The 17,272-nt window shown below is 39.5% G+C and overlaps 2 protein-coding genes across 5 annotated transcripts in view; one reads left to right on the top strand and one right to left on the bottom strand.

The window, feature by feature from the left end:
• LOC135700891 (peroxisomal acyl-coenzyme A oxidase 3) overlaps positions 1 to 9,432 on the top strand; it is a 43,508-nt gene extending 34,076 nt beyond the window's left edge. For all 4 annotated transcript variants that reach the window (XM_065221552.1, XM_065221553.1, XM_065221554.1 and 1 more), the window contains exons 5-6: positions 7,968 to 8,145; positions 8,201 to 9,432. In XM_065221552.1, coding sequence (XP_065077624.1) covers positions 7,968 to 8,145; positions 8,201 to 8,573 — 551 coding nt within the window. In that variant the 3' untranslated portion in view covers positions 8,574 to 9,432. The remainder of the gene's footprint in view (positions 1 to 7,967; positions 8,146 to 8,200) is intronic.
• The window catches only part of IKKbeta (I-kappaB kinase beta), a 526,241-nt gene that overhangs the window by 471,007 nt on the left and 37,962 nt on the right, over positions 1 to 17,272 (bottom strand). The window lies entirely within an intron of this gene.

Here is a 17,272-nt window from a genome sequence, read left to right as displayed (position 1 = left end):
AAGTATTTATAATTAAAACAATATAATTCGTAGTTCTGGTGCACGGCGTAACAACCAGATGCATCATAGAGTTGAAAGTTGGAAATACACCATGTAAGAAGAAACGTTTTTGATGATTTGAAGTGATATTTTCTTCTACTTTTCGTTTTTATCGAGCAGTTTGTGTTAACAGTTTGCGACTAACTAAAGCACACACAATTTTCTCCCGTTGGTTCAAATCGACCACTCTCGATTTCATTCTGACAGTATTCTCGGCAAAAGGAAAGTCCGTCTTCGTTTTGACAGATATTCTTTAGTATTTTCGGCAAAGTAAAATATGAATGCTGTATAGTTCGGTAAATTATTTTGCTGATTTCGGCAGTTTGAGATTTTTACAATTAGATCAGTGATTACTATTTGTTTATTTGTTTATTTGTAATGTTTGCATCAACAGACTAGAAATAGTCCCAATGATGTGTTGTAAAAAAAGTACAGATTATACAGACGACATACACATACTACAGTTACTACAGTTACAAACGAAAATAACTAGGAAAGCATTTTCAAGTTACTAAAATGTATAAGTCTTAAATTTTACACTTAGCTGTTGGGCATCAAGCGCCTTCGGTCAGCAAAAAAGGCAGAGAATCTTCGGCGAAGCATATTCCGTGTCAAGTGGAAATCGAACATCGACGCTACTCGGTTGAACACTAGCTGCAAGCCGTAAATAGCGCTCCCTATGCTATAATTAGTTCGAAGAAGTGGAAGTCTCAGCATAAGACTGTTGCGTAGTGATCCAGGTTGAACATTAATGTTCACTTGTTGCAGAATTGCTTCGCAGTCGATTCTTCCTTGCAGAGTATCGGCGACGGTTAAGGCTCTGAAAACATCTCTTCGGATACGTAAGGGCTCGATATTGATCAATTGGCAGCGATTCTTGTAGCTTGGAAGACGAAGTGGGTATCTCCAAGGCAGCTTACGGAGCGTGAAGCGAAGAAAACGTCGTTGAACAGATTCAATTCGCTCGGCCCCATTATTGTAGTTCGGGCTCCAGACAGCAGAGCAGTATTCCAACGTAGATCGTACGAGAGAGCAATAGAGCGATTTCAAGCAGTAAATGTCCGTGAAGTTCTTAGTAATCTTGAAGACAAAGCCAAGCGTTCTGGACGCTTTGTCGACGACATACGATATATGGTGTGAGTATGTCAGCTTTGAGTCTAGAAAAACGCCTAAGTCTTTCACGCAGTGCACCCGTTCGATAGTCGTGCCTAGTAGTTTGTAGTTGAAAATAATCGGTTATTTCTTGCGTGAGAAAGTAATAACTGTACACTTAGCTGGGTTGACCACCAGTCGGTTTAGACTACACCAGTCAGCAAAGATGTCAATCTGATTTTGGAGAGAACGGCAGTCGGCGAGTGAGCGGATGCGCAGAAAAACTTTCAGATCGTCTGCAAACGATAATCGTGGCTCTGTGATAACATGGTGAACGTCGTCGAAGTAGAGGAGAAATACCAATGGTCCCAGATGGCTGCCCTGAGGTATACCGGACTTTGCGCAGAAGCTTGCTGAGCGACAAGTACCCAAAGTTACTGTCAATTGGCGCTCCGTGAGGTATGAACGAAACCATCTCAAAACATTTCCACCGATCCCTAGCCTATCAAGCTTAGCGATCGCAATTTCGTGGTTCAGCTTATCGAAGGCTGCCGTAAGATCTGTGTAGATAACGTCCGTTTGGGTCCGAGCAATCAAACTGTCTGTGGTGTAAGACGTTAGGCACAGCAGGTTCGTAGTTGTGGAACGCCCAGTTATGAATCCGTGTTGATCTGTACTTAGTTATTGCCTGCAATGCGCATTTAGGGACTCTATGACAACCAATTCAAAAAGTTTTGATACAGCACTCAGCGACGTGATTCCCCGGTAGTTGTTTACGTCGCGTTTGCTTCCCTTTTTATGAACAGGAAACATATCCGCAGTCTTCCAGCAAGACGGAAAGATGTCGCTGGAAAGAGAGAGCTGGAATATGCGGCGCAGTGGATCTAAAAGACAAGTGATGTTCTTTTTAAGAATAATCGACGGAACACCATCGGGTCCAGCCTTAGTTGAAGTCTTAAGTTTAGATGCTGCTCTAGAAATCGTATCTGTAGTGGCTTGTCGTCTATTGATCAAGCTTGGTAAATTATTGTTTTTAACCAAAATTGGCTAAAACAAATTTTAGTTTACTGAACTGTTACGGTAATATATTCCACCGAGGACAGATTTTAAGTGTGTATATAAAGGACATTGGCGTTTTACGGCGAACAAAGTGGACGAAGTGGCGGTACAAAATCTCATTGGAGGAGTTAAACGAAAGGCCAGGTAATTAGGTTTCGGTCAACCGGAAGCTTAGCTGATTTTTTTGTGCGTTTTATACTAATTGATCTTAAAACAGAAAAATATTTAGATTTTTTAGAATAATCAGGTTTGACTACATTTTTATCGAAACACCCTTTAGGCTTCTGGTTGATCAAGCGTTGTTCAAAAAATCTTCAACTATGCAATGAGTCACCTGGTACGGTCCCTCACAGCTTAGAATGGCCACCTCAGGATGCCTTCGTCATCTTACCTTTTTATATCTCTGACTTTGCGTTGTCTTAACGAAATTTGGTGCTTTGATGGGGAAAAGTCAGAATGGCGTAAAACCCGAAATATTTTCACAATGCACAATACAAAATACAAATTAAGAACATAACATTCAACAAACATGATGTCCACAGCAGTCAGAAGCATAAAAATGTGTTATTGGCAAGGTCCATAGTTGAAAGCAAACTGTTGTATAATGTAATTTAGCCCATCATTATACGTCGAGTTGTTCCAATTTTCAGTTCAGTTCATCCCTCGTGTAGACTTCGTTGAATTCGCTTTCGAAATGCAAAACCGTAGAAATGTTGAAATCAAAGTACTCGTAGAAGCAGTTAAAACTATCAGTCATGAATCTGATTGGATCATGCAGGCCATAATTTGCTGTGAACGCTCAAGATGTAGGAAATTCCTTGTTCGCAATGATCTTTCAGGAGCATAAATTTCTATTTCTCCTAGCATACTGGGAGCCAGCGTATTGTGCTTATGTACGTAACACTGCAGGGCGTTTCTCTAATTCTTACCTTCAATTTTCGAAGCAGCAACCGCCTTAATACCCTGGTTCTGACATTCAACCGCACCATTGGTCTGTGGGAAAAGGGAAATTGATTTCCGAATTTTGACTCCTTTGTTCTCCCAACAAGAAATGAACGCTGAACTTTTAAACGGACGTCCATTGTCGCTTTGGATCACGGTTGGGCACGGTTTGAAATACTTGATTTAAGGCTGCGTTGATACTATCCATGTTCTTCATTTCGATCACCGAGAGGTACCGTGAATATGTGTCGGCGACCACTAAGAATTCACCACTTCCGAACCCAGGAATGCAGAGAAAATCGATTTGAATAACTTCCCACGGACCATCTGGAATCTCGCCACTGGATAACGGTACAGGAGGATTCTTGTAACTAACTTTGGAAGCGACGGAGTCCAAATAGCAGCAGCAGCAACAGGAGGAGCAGCAATAGAAGCAGCAGCAATAAAACAGCAGTACTGGAAGCAGATAAGCCGAGATTCGTGTAGCCGTGACCGAGGTTGGAAACCTCGGTCAGGTCACGACACGTAGAAATGTTGAAATCAAAGTAGTCGCAGAAGCGGTTAAAACTAGCAGTTATGAATCTGATTGGATCATGCAGGCCATAATTTGATGTAGGAAATTCCTTGTTCGCAATGATCTTTCAGGAGCATACATTTCTAATTCTCCTAGCATACTGGGAGAGTCGATACCACCCAAAAATACTTAAGCAACGAACACTGCCTGAGCGATAGTGCGTTTACGTTCTAATGTATCAAGGCCCAAAAGTTGACAGTGATGTTCGTATGGTGGGAGATTGACCGGATCGTTCTACGGGAGGTGGCGTAATGCATAACGTACGATTTTCTTTCTGAACCCGGATGACATCTCGAAATTCCAATACTGAACGCACTAGAGAACAGTACAGTGCTTTCAGGCATGTTGGATCACGGAATTAATCAGCAATCTTGAACATAGACCCGAGTTGTCTGTTAGCTTTAGCGATGATCTCAGAATAATGTTGTAGCTTGAATGTAATTCCCGGATCAAGCGTAATTCCTAGATCGCGAACACTACTCACACGTTGCAAAGGTTCATTGTTGATCATATAGTTTAAAATGATTGACTTCTGTTTGCGATGAAAAAGTAAGAGGTTATATCCAAGACTCGACCGCAGATTTGACGTAGGATTACGTGCTCGGTATCAATATTTGGCGACTATGTTAAGGAAACCACTATTTGCAGGCAATAGGTGATAATTTTGATCACCATTGAAACTGTTGGACATTTGTGTAATTTTCAATAGTGACCTATTAAAAATTGATAAAGTATTTATTTTAGCAGCTTCGTAGAAAAATTACCAATCGATTGGCTTGTTTAGAATTAAAATCCATCCGCTATTGATCCACTTTTCGTAACACGGTCGATTTTGTTTTTTTTTTAATTGCACCCCCAATATGTTGCCGAAAGGCGTAATCCTACGTCAAAAAGATGTTGCTGCATCTTTTAATACTCAACGCGACGAAGTTCCTGGAACACCAATCCTCGAAGTCTTCGATCAAATGCTGTAACTTTAAGCAGTCAGCAAGTCTTCGAACGACAACATAAATTTTAACGTCATCAGCATAGTAAGAATGACAGCCAACCGGAATAATCAATCCAACTTCGTTAATGAAAATTGAAAATAGCAACGACCCTAAGTTGCTGCCTTGAGGTACTCCGGATGTAGTGATGAAATAGTTTGATTGTGCTGCTCCGATTTTTACGCAGAGCTCTCGACTTGTCAAGTATGACTTGAACCAACGAATGAAGTCCTGTGATACACCCAGGCTTGAAGGAGCCTCGCTGGCGAGTTTGAAATGAACCGAGCGCAGCATTTTTCTGAGGAGTAGAATGCCTACTGCCAAATCATTTCACTGAGCTTCAGAGCTTGTGAGTGAAGGCGGATAAAATGAGAGTGAGGTTTGCTGCCATTCATGTTCATGTTTTCTATCATACGCTCTTACTCTCACTCTGGGTGAACTCTGAGCTTCTTGCGTCGAACAAAAACGTCATCCGGAGTCTCGAAAAGTGCACCTCACGTCAAATCATCCTCTCGCTTAGGTTCACTCTCCCTCTCTCTCGAGGAGTTTTTGTTTACTTCTTCCATATTCCTGCCGCCACTCACTCGAGGTGAGGGCTGACTAAACTCGCAGGACAAGAGTGTTATAAAACCTCCAGTGATTTTGAGGAGTTTCAGCAAGCCTGGATACACCTAGCTTATCCAGTTTAAAGGGTGTCCACGATGAAATTGCCACACACAAAACTGATTCGCAAAATTCGAGTTTTCATCCGATTGCCATCAAATTTTCAGGGATTGAGAAATAACTATTAAACTTCATTTTACCATTTTACTCGTATTTTATTTACAGTCCATACGCAAATGCCCGCACCTTGGCCTTAACCCCGGCCATAAGATTCTGCACAACCTGTGAATCAACCGTTTTTTGCATGTAAACCCATACTTTCTTCAGTTCCTCGACTGTCTTCACTACCTTAGGTCGTTTAAGAAGGTGCTGCTTCATAATCGCCCAGTACTTCTCGATGGGGCGGAGCTCCGGAGTGTTGGGAGGGTTGAACATTTTCGGCACGAAATTGACCTTATTGTCCGCATACCACTTCAGCACGTCCTTGGAGTAGTGGCATGAGGCCAAATCCGGCCAGAAGATTGTTGGGACGTTGTGGGCCTTCAGGAGAGGAAGCAGCCGCTTCTGGAGGCACTCTTTTATGTACACCTGTCCGTTCATCGTGTCCTGGGTCACGAAAGGTGCACTCCGCTTCCCGCACGTGCAGATGGCTTGCCAAACCAGGAATTTCTTCGCAAATTTGGACATCTTCTGAGTGCGGACATGCTCCGGAACGCTGAACTTATCCTTGGCCGTGAAAAACAGGTTGCCGGGGATCTGTTTGAAGTCGGCCTTCACATATGTTTCGTCGTCCATGATGCAGCATTCAACTTTCGTCAGCATGTTGAGGTACAACTTCCTGGCACGGGTTTTGGGGGACTTGTTCTGCTTCTCGTCGCGATTAGGGGCCTTTTGTACCTTGAACGTTCGAAGCCCAGCCTTAGTTTTGGCCTTCTGGACAAAACTTCGGCTTAGGTGCAGCTTCTTAGCCACATCCCTAACGGAGGCGTTCGGATTTCGGTTGAAGGCCCCAACTACGCGGTTGTGATTTTTGGTGTTGTACGGAATACGTTTTCCTTCACTTCTGGGCTTCCGATCGGTGGTCCTCGAACCACTTAATCACTCGCGACACCGTGGAATTCGCGATTACCAACGTTTTAGCGATGGAACGATGCGAGAGATCCTTGTTCTCGTGATGAATGCGCAAGATTTTATCACGCACGAGCTGTTCTTTCGACTCCATTTCCGTGAGTTTTGATCACAGGACTTAAAACTTGCAGGATGTAAATAATGCACTATGAACTAAATCCACCCAAATTTTCATTAAATTCTACCCAACGGTTAAAAAGTTAGAGCAATTTCATAGTGTGGCAATTTCATCGTGGACACCCTTTAGCTAGCAGGATAGCATGATCAACTCGATCAAAAGCGGCCTTTAAATCCGTACAGACGACATCTGTTAGTGCTCCTGCTTCCATATTCCAAAGACAAGAGGATAGGAATGGCGGTAGATTGGTAGAGACGGATCTTTTAGGGTAGAACCCATGTTGCACCCGAATTTTATACTAAAATTTTCAAAAAAAAAAAATAACTACCCCGAATTTTTTAATTTAAATTTTTCGTTCATATATCTAATCAGAAACTCTACCGGTGGGCAAAATTTCATAAAATTCTGAGACCTTTCGGCTCAAACCTGTCCGATAAAAATAAAAATAAATCCCTCCTAGCTAATCGCAATTAAACGGTGCTCATTTAGAATTGGTTTAACTTAGAGAGAGTCTAGTATAAGAAAAGAGCGGACTTGCTGGTTTTGAGCCAAACGAACTGTCAAAGCCAGATGCCAATCGAGCAGCGCCTATCTTGATTACATTGGCAGTGTTGCTAGAAATCACCTAGGCATATGTTGCCAAGGCAGTTTGTTTTGAATCCGCTCCTCTCTTATACTAGACCCTCTCTAGTTTAACTGGTACCCCTACAGAGGTGCCAATAGCGTTACGCACTAGTGTAGGCGTACCAGTTAAACAAATTCTACATAAGCGTCGTTGAATTACGATTTTAGGTATTTAAACTAACTTGGTTCTCTACGGTGTTATGAATATCGTGACAAGCTTTATGCTTCATGTTTAAACAACTTTGAAAGAAATTAATTTGCTGCGATTTATGTTTCTTCGAGCGTCGTTTTATTATGAATTGCATAAATTTTACTGCAAAAAAAAAATGAATTTCTGTAGTTAACTAATCTTTTAAAAAAAATGTATGGTTAAATCTATCATTAAACTTAATTCCGCGCACTTCTAGCGTGAAGTTCCAGATATCGCGTACGAGAGTATTCAGTTTCGGGTCTACCGATTTTCAAATGAAAATAACAAGATACAAATTCAGTGGCTCCATTTTCATAAAATATCGTATTTTTCAATAAAAATCGTTTCAAACAAAAGATATACAAATTTGTTTACTAGTTTGCGTGAAATCAAAGTGTTTTCGTAATTTTCGTAATTTAAAATGTATTTGTTCGTAAAATTAACAGGTTCAATGCACTCATAATGATGGTTTCATGGTACGACAAGATTTTAATTTGATAAACCTAATTTTGGTGAAGCAATCTTTAAAGGAAATTTTCGATTTTTCCGGTTCCATTTCCTCAATCGGCATCAGGGTACTCAAGATCAAAAATATGTTTCGTTTCATTCCAGTCGTAGCTCAATGCTACGAATGGCTGATGTGCTGGCTCCTTAATTCAACCGCCAATCAGGTACAGCTTTCCGGTGAGAACGGCTCCGATCGGTTCAAAGCCAGAAACGATTCCCAGGTGTACCGGGCGAGGGATCTCAGTCGAGCGTACGCAGAGTATTATGCCCTACAGAGCTTCAGGTAAGTGTCTTCCATCCCAAATGTAATCATTCACTCATTCATTCACCCATTTTAGATCCCGCTGCCAGCAGGGGGACATCTCCGAGGAACTTAAACCAGTATTGTACAACGTGTACTTCATCTACGGTATGTGGTGTATCGATCGACATCTGGCTACATTCTACGCCGGTGGTTTTGCCTCTGGGCCACGCTTTGCCGATGCCATTCGCAGTACTCTGCTCCAGGCATGTGGGCAGTTTAAGGATTCAGCCGTTTCGGTGGCAGATGCGTTAGCACCACCGGATTGGGTTCTAAATTCGGTGATTGCGAAATCGGACGGTCGGCTGTATGAGAATCTGCAGAATCAATTCATGACCAATCCCGGAGCGATGGAACGTGCGTCCTGGTGGAAGGACATCATACCGACCAAGATGAAGTGCAAGCTGTAAGCTCGAGGAGAACCGGATCAGTTGTGAATTTACGGGTTAATGAGAGCGGAAACCGAAAGTATGTGTGTCTAATAGTGTGCAATCAATGTTGGTGTAGTTTGGAACTGTCGAAGATCTCGATCCCCCCTCCTGGATGCAAATTCAGTGCTGAATGTATCGTATTCGGGAGAACAACCGAGTTGTTAAGACGAGCACAATGCGTGAATGACGATTAGTGCTGAATCTATCATCTTTACCACATGGAAGAAACCATCCTGATCTAATCAACAATCTCATATGCCAACCAATTGTCGATAAAGGAAATCCAGAAAATCAAGCAAAAGTGTGTCTTATCTATGAATCTTAGATATTTATATGGTATAAAGTGAAATTTTAGCGGCAAACCCCTTTCTATATACATGCATGCATCTTTATAACAATGAACGTATTTTCTACACTATTGAATTTTTCATATTTTTACCGAATGTTACTGTTTCACTATCCCAACGATCAAAAACCAACCTACAAGGAAAAAAATCAAATTAAAGAATGCACGACCTGAATCTGTTAACATTTTGGGTTACTAAATTACATTTCAAACACTGTTTTCTGATCCACTTGAAAATACCACTGAATTGAAAGGTAATCTTTTTACGTTTATTTTATGTTTATTCTATAATGTGTTATTTTAATCTATCATCTATTAAATTCAACGTATCAAACCACCCGCAGCCCTTCCCCGAAGGAAGACTCCCTAGAAAACGAGACGAACATAATCCCCGGTGTATACATTTAATGTAGATCGTTAATAATATGCGATTTAAGCAACAATTGTCCAAGTGAGCGTTCATTGTGACCGAAGAAAAACAAGAAATGTGAACCATGTCATTCCATTGCTATTTTCTTTATTACTAAATTTCCGAAATTCTCAGAGTGGATTAATAATTCTTTTCATTTTGTGGGACCATAGGGGGCTATCTTTTAAATATTTTATAATCTTGTAAAACTACATTAGACTGTCCTAAAAACAATTTTTTTATGAAAAGTTATCTTGCTCACCCATAGAATTAAATATTAGGTTATGATAAAGAGTATACATGCAAACTCTCTAAAAACATGTTTAAAGGATCCACGCTTCAATTTTTTGAAAAAGTAATTTTATCAAAACAATTTCCAAAAAACATAAAATTAGTATTAAGGTGCTCATTATCATAAGATTGTAGTATTAGACTCCAAAAACTAAGTCCTGTATTGATTTGGGCGAGGAGTTTCTACCAAGCTTGGAAGATGACCGGTAACACTAGTTTAAAAATAAAAGTAAAAAAAAAATGAACTTGAATCTTTGACCAATGATTCTTATGTAAAATTGTGCGCTGATTCCAAAAATGTAGTCAAAAAATCTCAGTAGGATACTTTTCGAGATGCAACTAAAAAATGAAAATTCACTTTAAAAAATGGATTTACTAAAATACAAATATCTCCGGTTGTATCAATTATTTGAACGCAAAATTAAGGTAAGAAATTTTTCTTTCGATCAACTGAACGTCAACTGTCAGTGAGATTAGTGGTATTGTTGTTAATTAATAGTTTGTTTATTTTTTTATATTCTTTTTATATCCAAGAAAAAATTAATTTCTGATAAGTTTTTTAGCACTGTAAATAAAAATGTTTGTAGTGTTTGTACCACTAATCTCACTGAAAAATGATGTTCGAACGATCGACCGTTAATTTTATCACCTTTAATTTGAAACTTCATTACAACTGGAGATATTTGCATTTTAGTAAAAACATTGAAATTCCACTTTTTAAGGTATACCTCGAAAACTATCCTACTGAGCTTTTTTGGACTACATTTTTGGATTCAGCGCACTATTTTATATGGGAAATGTTCATCAGCCTACAAAGTTCAAATATGCTGTAAACTAGTGTTATCAAAGATAACTACATTTAGGGGCTTCTATCATCATTGATTACCGGTCAGTGCCTATCAAATGATCACGAAGCTTTGGTTTTCATACAATTATGAAAACTATATCATTATTTTCAGATTATTTTTGTTACTTTTGATTATTTTTGTTACTTTCGATTACTAAGATTGCTTGGATTACATAAGGAATTATAATTTGACTGTTGGTTCAAAACAAAGACCACAGTCGATTCTCGATATAACGAAAATAAAAGATTGATAGCATCTTTAAAATTTCGGTTTTGCTTTGAACATTTATTTGTACCTCGGGGCAAGGATAAAGATAAATTGGGTTCTTTAATTTTGAAAAATATATCGATGGGCACAAATGGGATTACATCTGCAACGAAATGACCTTAAAGAACATCCACCGAATCAACCTAAAAAGACAATCCCCACGGCTTTTGTTTTGAGTTTTGTGGTTCACATTGGCGTAACTAGAAAATTTATCTAGAGGGGGCCTAGGGGGGGCCTGTTGCATTTTTTTTGCAAAACTACGGTTAAATAAAAACTAGCGAAGATGCTATTCAATCAAATTGCGTCAAGGCAACTTGTTTTTGGGTACATGTTTTGTGACCAATAATATGACATTAAGGCTTACTTTTATTTTAATGATAAAACAATAAATTGGATTATTTTCATTTCATAACAACGATTGGGACCTTGTTTGGGCGAGCCTTAAAAGCTTACTGATTTTGAACTATCAATGATCCTTTGTTCATGCTTTTTGTAATGACATCACATAGCGTCCGGATCTCATAAATTTAGGTATCTCAAATTTAAGAAAATTCTCAGAGTTAGGTAATCCATGAATTTTGTAACTTGCTTTCTTTTTGATTTTGAATATTATGAGTTACATCTCTGACGTGGGAACCAACATAAAATTCTAGGAGTTTGAATTTTATATTTTTCTAAAATTTTGGCTTTGAAACATGGTAAAGTGTAAACAGAATAAATTTCTACGAACTTCCCTGAATTTATTCCAAATTTACGATTGCACTTCTGGAAAGACATATACAAATATTCTTTTTTTTTTTTCCTTTGGTTTGTTTTTTCCGTCGATCTTGTTTTCCGTGCTGAGCACCAATGCTACCGACGTGCCATGAAGGCAGCTCCCACACCTGGACCCTACCTATCGACCCATCAACTCATGAACCGGGGACCAACGGCTTTACTTCCCATCCGAAGGAAGGCGTGATCAGAGATGTTATGCCTCAGAACATCCCGGCGGCGCCGACTGGGATTGAACCCAGGCCTGCTGGGGTGAGAGGTAATCACGCTTACCACTACACCACCGGCGCCGTTACAAATATTGTGAACATCTAGAAAGTTCCTTGGAATTTAACGAAGTACCCAAAACCTGCAAGAAGTTCATGGAGATTTTTGAAGTAAGATCTCTGACAAACTGCAACGAAGTTCCTTAAACTGAAGCGAGAATGTCTGAAGTTCTTCGAAGTTTATTGAACTATTTTTAGATCTTCTACAATTTTTCTCGAACTTTTTCAAAATTTCTTAAACTTATATGAAGTTCTACGCAGCTCCTCAAAATGCTACGAAATTTGCAAAACTTCTATAAAGTTTACCGCACTTCTACGTTTCGCGATGATTTTCCGCGAAGTTCCACGAACGAAATTTCTTGAACTTGTACGTAACTTCCACAACTATTTTAAGTCCATGAGGCTTGAAAAAAGTTCTCTGCAAATATATTGAGGTTCCCGATCAATAATGAGCTTCCCTGAAATAATATAATGTTCCCTTAACTTCTACGAATTTTCCACTTTTACGCAGTTTTCAGAAATTTTCCAATTTTCTTTTATTTTCAAATTTTTCTGAAGATCTAGGTATGTTATTCCCATGATTTCTAATAAGTTTCCTCAATTTCTACGATGTTGCCTGAACTTTTTAGAAGTCCTTGAGGTTTTAGGAAGTTCCCAGAAGTTAAAGAAAAATCCCTGGGTGCATGGTCAATTTGTAGAGCCTGAAGACGTCTTATTATGCCATCGATTAAATATCGATATGTTATAATTTCCCAAAATTAGTTATTCTAATCCTGAACATAAGAAATGTAGTCAACATGAAGGACTTTAAAAAAATCTTTTTGTGTGGTTCAATTTTATTGTTAAATAGTAGCATCGATCTAGACAAGCTTGACAAAATACCGGTGAGTCAAAAAAAAAAACGAAAATTCTGGAGGGGGGTCCTAGATAATTCTGCAGCTGTCTAGAACTTTTGGTATAATGTAATCAACTAGTTATCCATCTCCATCCGTCCGATGGTTCCGGACCCTTCGCCTTTACCGGCAGCTATTCCCACCTGTTACAGCGTTCGATTGAGGAGCTCATTCTGAGCATGTCAATGAATATACCTGTAGAGAATGGGCTATGTGTTATGAAATCAACGTCAGAAAAATTCTATTTTGTATCTCACCTCGTCTCACCTCAGTCTCACGTGGTTTCCAGCGCTAATATCCCACTAGCGGACATAACGGTCTCTAGATCCGTTCTTCTCATTTCCCTCATACTAGTTCCGATTATTGATCACGTCAGTAGCTTGAGGTTCCATATGCAGAAGAAGTCGATTGTGGTGACAAGAATTTGATGGTGCTACCGGACGAACGGTTTCAGATTCATCAACGGAATAATGTACTGCTAGTTCCAACGTGAAGGCGGAGATCTGAATTATTCCACTAACAATTTTTCTAAACTAATTTGATCACTTTTTCACACACTAAGCGACCAGAAACCGAGTTCTACTTTTGATTATAATAACTTCCAGCAAGATCTCCCTGGGCTTTGGCAAAACCTTGAGGTAGTTTAATTAGGCTACCAGGTCCCAGGGCTGATCTGGATCTTTACCACATTGGAAAGATGCACACTAGTGTTGCCAGATCAGTGTTGATGCTTACCAAAAGTGCATTTGAACCCGCTTATAAAAGCATGTTAACAGATTAATCATCATCGTACATTGTTTATTGCTCTGTACTAATAATAAATGATTAAGCACAGCGTTTGATATTTTAGTAGGAATGCTGAATTTAGTCGCAGTAGAAATCAATCCTTTATTGAATTGGATTTATTTCTATGGATATGCACGTTTGGAAAGTATCATCACAAAGATTCTGCACTCGGTCTACAGCTTATGGGCGGGAAGCGTTGTTTTTGTTTTTGTTTTTTTTTTATCTATTTATAGAGTCAATTCTTAGAAATACGAAGCGAAAGACAAATCAAGCATTAAGCACAAGACCTTCAAGTAAACTAACAACACGAAGTCTCGAAATGGCAATGTTTTATTCAAAATGTCAAATATTTCAAGAATATCGGGTGAGACCAATCGGACTGAGCGCTCTTTCGGTCATCTGGAAGGGTTGTGCACGAGGAGCGATTTAAATCCCCCCAGTTTTGAAGACATTCCGGAGCGAGGATCCATTATCCAGAAACACAATACAACAAAAGAAGGAAGTAGTATTGAAGGTAAACAAGGAGTACATGGGAACGTCGAAAACTGTAAGTATACTCCGATCTATTCTAGTACTCTTGTATAAAACCTATTGTAAACCGGCTAGATCGTAGTCGTCGTCACCGGGAAGCATAGTCATGTGAAGATTGCCAGATCCGTGACCACTCATGATAAGGCACACAAGGCTCTCAACATTAAATACATTGCACGGGTTGGGTCGCACAGAGGGTTGATTAGATGTAAATTCCTTTGAAACACCCGCATAAACGATAACCATAAGGAGTGCCTAACAACCTATTCGGGTTATCATCCCAACAATATGTGGTACGGTGGCACGATTTGTGGTATCGTTCATGTATGGTGCTCCCCCACCCTTTATTAGGGTCGCTGACGCTCATTGCACGCCCTTTCGTTCTTCGGCTGATTGAATGGATGACGGAGTTTGACGTCACACTCCTTCAGACGTTTAGGCGGCGGGAGGGCGAGAGGGATGGTTGTTCAGTGACGAGAGCGCAAACCAAACGAGGCCATTTTTCAACGATACGATAATAACTTATGCGCTTTTCACACAAAACCTACCCAACCCTTTCCTTTCTACAATCACTGAGCAGCTGGTTTACCATAAGTATACCTAGCAGAACTTTTTTAACCCCCATGGGTAAAGATGCTGTGTTGCTCACTCCTCTCCCCTTCCCTGGTGTATTATGGATGGTGTGAATATTCACATCGGTGACATGGCCCCTGACCCCCTTGTACATCATAAAATGAAAATGAAAATGAAAAATAACTTCCAGCAAGATCTCCTACTTATTAAATTAAATCATTAAATGGAACGAGAGAAATAATTTATAAATTTTACAAACCTGTCAAAAGCAAAATCTGCGATATACACCGAACGAATTCTTCGCCATTATCCGAACTTAGTATAAATTTGAAATGAATTTCAATACTAAATTTGTCGAACCTTTTAACGGAATCCCTTTATGTAAAGCTTTGAGTGTGTTGGGCTATTTCCTTTTAATTCCGTTATAATTGACCACTTTGTCAAGCAGTTTTGGCGTGACTTTCTACCAGCGATTTCACAAAACTGGACCAACTAATTTCTATTTTTTTATGAAACGCACAAATGTTGGCTACTTTTCTCGAGGAAAGAATCTCAAAATAATGTTTCATTTCAAAGTTCGAGTGGTAGTAAACGTCATTTTATCTGCTCGAATGAAGTGGTTAATTGCTTATCTTTTGACAGATACGCGTATTTTGTCTACTACTTGCAGACTTCATCAATGAAAAGCATTCATGGTGTTGAGTACTTGGCACTGATAAAGTCTGCAAGTAGTAGACGAAATACGCGTATCTGTCAAAAGATAAGCAATTATAACGGAATTAAAAGAAAATAAACCAACACACTAAAAGCTATAACGTTCGCCATTACAATAAATCTTAAAGATAAATCGTCCAACTCAAACCTTTGGAGGGGTAAGAGGTGGGACCATCATCATCATCAAAAGCTCTGAATGAATGTTTATCAAATCAATGTATAAAGATTGCTCAAAAATTGGAACCGCGAAGGAATTTTGAAACCATCATAATTTCGATAGTTTTTATTTTCGCCACGAGGGTCTTTTGAACATGCCCATGGCTAAAAATCTCTTAAATAAAGAATTAAAAAAAATTTTTTTGAACACCAATTGTAAAATAGTTTTGTATTTCTCACTAGCGCCACCGTGTAAGTCAATTTGTAAGTAAAATGATGCTCGTCAAATAGTCCTCACTTAACTTAGAAACTTTCTAGTTATTTGGTCAGGATAACAATGATCAGAATTTACGAAAATTGTTAAATGGAATCTCTATGGACTCTCCATGAAATAGCGCTACATAGCGAGTGAATTCTGAATTAAAATTACCACCATGAAACGAGGTACTAATTTACTGAATAACGCTATCGAAAACAAAAACCATCTATCCCAAGTAGCACACATCTGTCACAAAAAAATGCAGCAAACTTGTTTAAGACTAAAATGAGTCACATAGAAGTTACCTGAACCGGTCTGTGACAAGTCTGCTACTAGGAATCATGTATGGATATTAAAATAAAAAACAGAAGTAGTCCTACTTATAGGACGCTGAGTGCACAGACAAACAGACGTAACTCTTCATTGTGTATCTTCGTTGATGCATTTAACGGTTGATTTGAATATTATCAGTTCCGCGAACTACTCGCCGCAGCGCTGGCATCGGATCACTTTGACGTTTCTATATATTCTATAGAACTTTTATGCAATATTGTTTACGAGCTAGCGAGCAAGCTTGTTTTCCGCGAGAAGCCAGAGAGATGTCGTTACTGAGGTTATATGTTTTGAGATACTATGTTTTCAAGAACAAGTTTTTCAAAGAGTTACGTCTGTTTGTCTGTGCTGAGTGTTTGGAGTATCTGTCTTATTTTTAGGACGCTGGGTGGATAATTAGCTTAATACAGGGTGATACGGTCAAAATTTGGTCAAGGGAAAACGCGTGTAAATCGGTGAAATCGTTTATTTAAAAAATCAAATTAAATTTCTTTTTCAAGTTCAATTAGTATAAAATTCAGGAAAAATATTCAGTTAGGCTTCCGTTTTTCCAAATCCGAATTGCCGGGCCTTACGCTTGACCCCTGCCATCAGATTTTGTACAGCCACCTTGTCCACCTTCTTCGCCGCAGAAAGCCAGTTTGCTTTGAACTGCTGCTCGCCCTGAGCAGTTTTTTTGGTCTTCTTTAGGTTCCGCTTGACAATAGCCCAGTATTTCTCAATTGGGCGGAGCTCTGGCGTGTTGGGAGGGTTCTTGTCCTTGGGAACCCCCTGCACGTTGTTGGCGGCGTACCACTCCATGGCCTTTTTACCGTAATGGCAAGATGCCAAATCCGGCCAAAACAGTACGGAACAACCGTGTTTCTTCAGGAAAGGCAGCAGACGTTTATTCAAACACTCTTTCACGTAAATTTCTTGGTTGACAGTCCCGGAAGCTATGAAAATGCTGCTTTTCAAGCCACAGGTACAGATGGCTTGCCAAACCAGATATTTCTTTGCGAACTTTGACAGTTTCATGTGCTTGAAAACATCTGCTACCTTTCCCCTTTCTTTTGCCGTATAAAACTCCTGTCCCGGAAGCTGCTTGTAGTCGGCTTTGACGTAGGTTTCGTCGTCCATTACCACGCAGTCAAACTTCGTCAGCATCGTCGTGTACAGCCTCCGGGATCGCGCTTTGGCCGTCGTATTTTGTTTATCATCGCGATTTGGAGTCACTACCTTCTTGTAAGTCG

Source organism: Ochlerotatus camptorhynchus, unplaced genomic scaffold (genome assembly GCF_037179485.1).
Source record: "Ochlerotatus camptorhynchus isolate MF236.1 unplaced genomic scaffold, CSIRO-AGI_Acam_v1.1 ptg000144l, whole genome shotgun sequence".
NCBI lineage: Eukaryota > Metazoa > Arthropoda > Insecta > Diptera > Culicidae > Ochlerotatus > Ochlerotatus camptorhynchus.
The sequence above is the reverse complement of the archived record's forward strand: the minus strand, read 5'-3'. Positions and strand labels throughout refer to the sequence as shown.